Source organism: Colletotrichum chrysophilum, assembly GCF_026319265.1.
Source record: "Colletotrichum chrysophilum strain AFK26 chromosome Unknown scaffold_322, whole genome shotgun sequence".
NCBI lineage: Eukaryota > Fungi > Ascomycota > Sordariomycetes > Glomerellales > Glomerellaceae > Colletotrichum > Colletotrichum chrysophilum.
In genome coordinates, this window is record NW_026517609.1 from 1,739 (window position 1) to 6,636 (window position 4,898).

The 4,898-nt window shown below is 53.8% G+C and overlaps 1 protein-coding gene across 1 annotated transcript; it reads right to left on the reverse strand.

Annotated features, from left to right (window-relative positions):
* Positions 1-2,628: 2,628 nt before the first annotated feature.
* COL26b_014258 (uncharacterized protein) lies at positions 2,629-4,163 on the reverse strand (the record flags this gene model as incomplete). Its single annotated transcript, XM_053186834.1, has 4 exons — positions 2,629-3,266; positions 3,337-3,696; positions 3,756-3,868; positions 3,922-4,163. 4 exons carry the CDS (start codon positions 4,161-4,163, stop codon positions 2,629-2,631), a joined length of 1,353 nt encoding a protein of 450 aa, XP_053029220.1.
* Positions 4,164-4,898: the final 735 nt, after the last annotated feature.

The following is a 4,898-nucleotide window of genomic DNA, read 5'->3' on the forward strand; positions in this document are numbered from 1 at the left end:
CAAGCCTGAAGCTGTGGGACACCAATGCGGCAAAGAATGCGTCTGTAGACATGAGCGCTAACCTTCTACGGCGGTCCGCCACGTCTGGGGTGGGGGTTGATTATCTTGTAGGCGCTGAGCCGTTGTGCTCAGGTCAACTAGGCGCCCTTTCGCGAGGTGCAGTGGCCAAGGCCAGCGCCAATAGTGATCACGTCAGTAGATAACGGCATTGTGGCAAAACTTGGTTATGCAGGATTGCGAATGGCAGCATGTACTGAAGTGAACAGTACACTGAGAAGTGTGGCTACCACCCAAGAGTATAAGCTCCACCTTGTACTGTGTACATCGTAAGCGAGCCGGCGCACGCTCGCTTTCATCATCAGTTCAATAAGCTGCGACTCCGGACGATCGGTGGTGGGTGCTCGTTTCCTGGTAAAGTCGGCGTAATTGATAGTTGGTTTGCTTTTAAGCACCGACGGCAGGGAGCTAATGGCGCAAGGCGCACGGGCTGTCAAGTGCTTGCCGTCCCCTCGACTGAAGTGTGCAGTCCTTTGTCTACCCTGCGCCCAGGTAGCACAACGTGGGCGCCGTTTAGGGTGTGGCCGACCTGCAATGACCAAGCGCTCCAGGTAGTCCTGATGGCGCGTGTGCCCTACATGGCTACCGGACCCGTCCAAGCTTACGCCAGCCTAAGAAGGTGCTCTGGGGCATCGGCGCGAAGGGCTGGCTCACGGCAGGCCATTCGTGCCATGTGCAACGATGCAGCCGCCGTCCTTGCTTCGGGCGGGTCGAGATGGCCGTGTACCACGCGTTTACGACGCGTCCTAGACTGCGAACTGCCAGCCCACACGAACGTACTCCCCATGTTCAGTCAACAGTACGGCGGCACTCGAGAAGAAACACCGCCAGAGACACATACTTCGACTCCCCGACTGTGAGAGCCAGCAAGCGGCGGCAGAGATCAGACTAAGACTCACTTGCTTGTCTCAAATGCGCAATGCTCAGCTCACGGCGAGATGACGGCTGTCGCGTTGTTGCTATCCGCTACGACGGCGAACTGCAGAGGTCATCAGATGAACACACGGTTGATAGCACACATGACTGCAAGGGAGAGTCGCTAAAACGACAGCAGAAGATCATCTGCTGTATTGCCCATTTGAGAACATCATGTTGGTAAATTGCGTATGATGGCCGGGGACGTAGTCATCATCTTCCTCGGCACTCATCTGTTAACCGCGCCCAACGGCGTTCACCGGCTGTCGGTGCTTGGGTCGGATCCTTCTGCCACTCTCTGCAGGCGTATGTTACCTCCTGCGTGTCCGATAATCTTCCACCGCGATCCGTCATGCTCAAATACGAAATTTGATAAATTTGCAGGCAAGAAAAGCAGGTCTGATATAGACGCGCTCACTATCGTGGTCGGATCAACCTCGCGAACATCTGCAATCAAGATGAGTGAGTAATCGTAGGAAAGCTTCATCGAGGATGGGATAACGCGTTACTCGCCGTGTGTTACGAATCACGAGGCGCTGGATGAGAGGCAACTCGGCCTCGCGAGGGACTTTGTAAAGTCCCCTGAGGTCCAGCGGCACCCGGAGTGGTTTCTCAGGATGCAGTCGCCGTGGTGTAATCACTGGAGATGTGAAGAGTTATGGGAGGATATCAAGAAAGGGAGGAAGGTCGATCTAAACCAGGGCCGGAACCAAGCTTTCATGTCTCTTTTGGTATCTTGCAAGAGGGTGTACGTCACCATCCTTGCACCCCAGATCATCCCGAGTACTCCAGCTCACTGTCTACCACCAGATACGACGAAAGCATCCAATCCTTCCGCGACTCCCGCATCATAAACATCACAACCGGCCACACCCTCCAGCGTGTCCTGAAATTACCCGCGGCCGCGCTACGTCTCCGACGCGCGCACCATCAACATCTCGCTGCGCGAGAACAGCGGCAACTGGCTATACCTCAACGGCGGGAGCGTCTGGCATACGCTCGCGGCCAAGGACACGAACGCGAGCAGGGTGTACGTGTGGCTCGACGCCGAGTGCCCGCTGACGCGCCGGCTGCTGCCTAAATTCCGCGCGCTGTGGGAGGGCGCGCCCGCGGAGATCGCGCCGAAGCTGACGGTGGATTTCCCCTGCGACGCGGAGGACGGGTTCTGCGCGTGGGGCGAGGTGGATGTACGGGAGCAGAACGTGTGTGCGGGCGGACCGCGGGTGGGGGGCCGTGGAGAGGCAGGGGCCGATTGTGCCCCGGTTCGAGGTCGTTGCGAGGGGGAGGCAGAGGTTTAATGAGACGACTTGTGGGTATGTTAGTCGGTGTGATCAGGGGAGGCCGAGGGTAAGGGTGTTGAAGGCGGGGAATCCGTTTGAGGATATTTTGTTGTACGGGAGGGGGATTCATGATGATTCGTATTACTAAGGAAATGAAGATACCATACACCCTCGTTACTTTGAGACGTCATACTGTGAAAAGAATGATGTTGATAGGTAAGAAAGGAAACGGTGATATGTATAGGTGCTTCGGCAGACTTCCATCATATGCTCATGTTGCATTCTTCCAAGCAGAGAGATAATTGCTCCAACCTTACAAAAGGAATTGTCCCAGCTGTATCCTTCTTACCGCACATAGAGCAGCGAGAAGAGACCTTCAAGTCGACGTTCCACTCCACCAGTTGTAAGCCGCCTTCCAGGGATTCCAGGCAGGGGCAGACTTGGCACCTTTTCGATTGCTGGATTGATATCCTGTCCTGCGCGCTTCTGCGAAAAATTGGGCTGTCTCTGCGAGGACGGAATACCAGGCAGTAGCACCCTGCAACCATCTCTGAAACCAAGAAGTTTCCGGTTTGGCCTGCCTCTTGGTTTGTTTCTTAGGCTGTTCTTTCACCTCATCATCGGGCTGTTGTTCAGACTGCCCTTCGGTTTGTCCCTTGGTCTCCTCCTCTTGCTCCTTTCTTGCCGTGTTATTTCCACCGCCATTCAGCTCGCGGCGAGGGTTTCCACCTTTCGCCAATAAAGGCACTCCGCAGTCCTTGCTCGAACCCAGTCGTGGCACCAGGTTAGCTTTGTCATCGGACACCTCCACAATGGTCTGGTGCAGATTCGACTTGAGAACCTTAGCCGCCTCGGTGTCCCACAAGGCCCTTCCTTGGTTCAATTCTCGTAAAATCTGGAGCTCCTCGACGTCCGCATCTGCGTATTTGCGTCTGATGAGATCGCGAAGCTCGTCACCTCTCTCGTCGGCTTGTTCCTCGTTGCAAAGCACGCTGCTCCTTGAGTTTTCAGAGCCTACCCCCCCCTGGCAGTCCGTGATGGTAAATAGTCGCTCCGTGACGTCGACCAGTAGGATTCAACAGACAATGAACGACCTCGTAGTTCTCGAAGTCGGCGGTGATGGCCCACTTCTTCTTGAAAGCCTTTTCCGTGATCTCATCCCATTTTGTCGTGACAATCGTGATGTTCTGGAAGAATTGCGGACCACAAAAGCATTCGATCCACCGCAAAGTGCGCAGATCACTTTCGCTAAGACGCTGCATTTCGCCGTAGACGAACAGGACCCCAGCGACGGTGACGAATGGGCGAAGGGTCGAAAGACATGTCATGATGTCTTGGAAATTACCTTCATCGTCAAGATCGGCGGCGCCAAAGCCAGCGGTGTCTACGAAGAGATACTGCTGGTTGTCAATGACGGCCGGGCAGATATGATACTGCCGAGTTCCTGGGTGATGAGGTTAGTAATTTGTAGTGAATTTAGGGTGGGGTCGTAAAATTACTTACCAGACTTCAAAGATGTGCTGACATGAAGATCCATCCCGGTAAGCTCGTTGAGTAACGACGACTTCCCCGTACCCGACTTCCCCATAACCAAGATCAACTTCGTGTCTTTCATCCTAGATTGAAAACTTGTTGAGAACGCATCGAAGATGGGAGTTTCGAAACTTACGTGCTCTTGATGAACGCCAAGACCGCGTTTGACACACCACCTTTGGCTTTCAAGACCAGCGATTTCAGGTGTTCAGAGGACCAGAACTTCCAATTTGTCTTGGAGATATCCGGCCCTGGCTTCCCGATTGCTCGTTGAAGAGAGTGAGAATCGTCGGAGTCCGTGTCACTGCCAAGATCGGAGGAATCGGTTGGGTTGTTCGATCGGCCACCATTCTTCAAGGGCACGCTGGCAGAAGCCATCGTAGGGCTTGACACATGGATGCCTTCGGTCTGCGGTGAAATGACTTGCATCTTGAACAAGAAGGGGGCAGAATGTCCGAACAAGAAAGTAAGTACGTTAACAACAATGCTCGGCGCAGAGATGATGAGAGCAAGTGACAAGCAGGTTTTGATTGCTCGATGACAGCAGCAAGACCTATCTTGAGGCGAAAATCCACGGCCTACTTATACTTTTCAGAAGCTGTTGAGCGCAAGGGCTCAATGAAAGAACCGCAACTGTCCTCCAGTGTCATCGATTGGCAAACAGATCTAGAAGCTCACCGCGGACCAGGCAAGAGTAGGAGCCTGTCCAATTCGAAGTTGAGTGTTCTTACCGCCCAAAATGATGTCGCGTCCGGTTGGTTGTCTGCAGTGGGGCAGCAATGCAGCTATTCGAGGACTGTCTCACATGAATCCACTCGTTCTAATGCATCCTAGGGCGGAGACCGCTTATCATCACCCAAACCAACGTGATGGTTTATGATCAGGCCAATGACCTTGAACTATTATATGCAATACACAGAAACACCTGCGTGGCGTTTTCCAGCACCACTGCACGTGTAAGCCTCTTTCCAATGGCTGATGCATTTCGTGTCCCAGCCAAAACGAGGCGAAATCTTGGGGCTAACCAGAAGTACGACGTCGTCTGTCACCGTTGTTCGCCAGAAGACAACCTACCTTCTCTGGACAACCCATCTTCCATCACTCGACAGCACG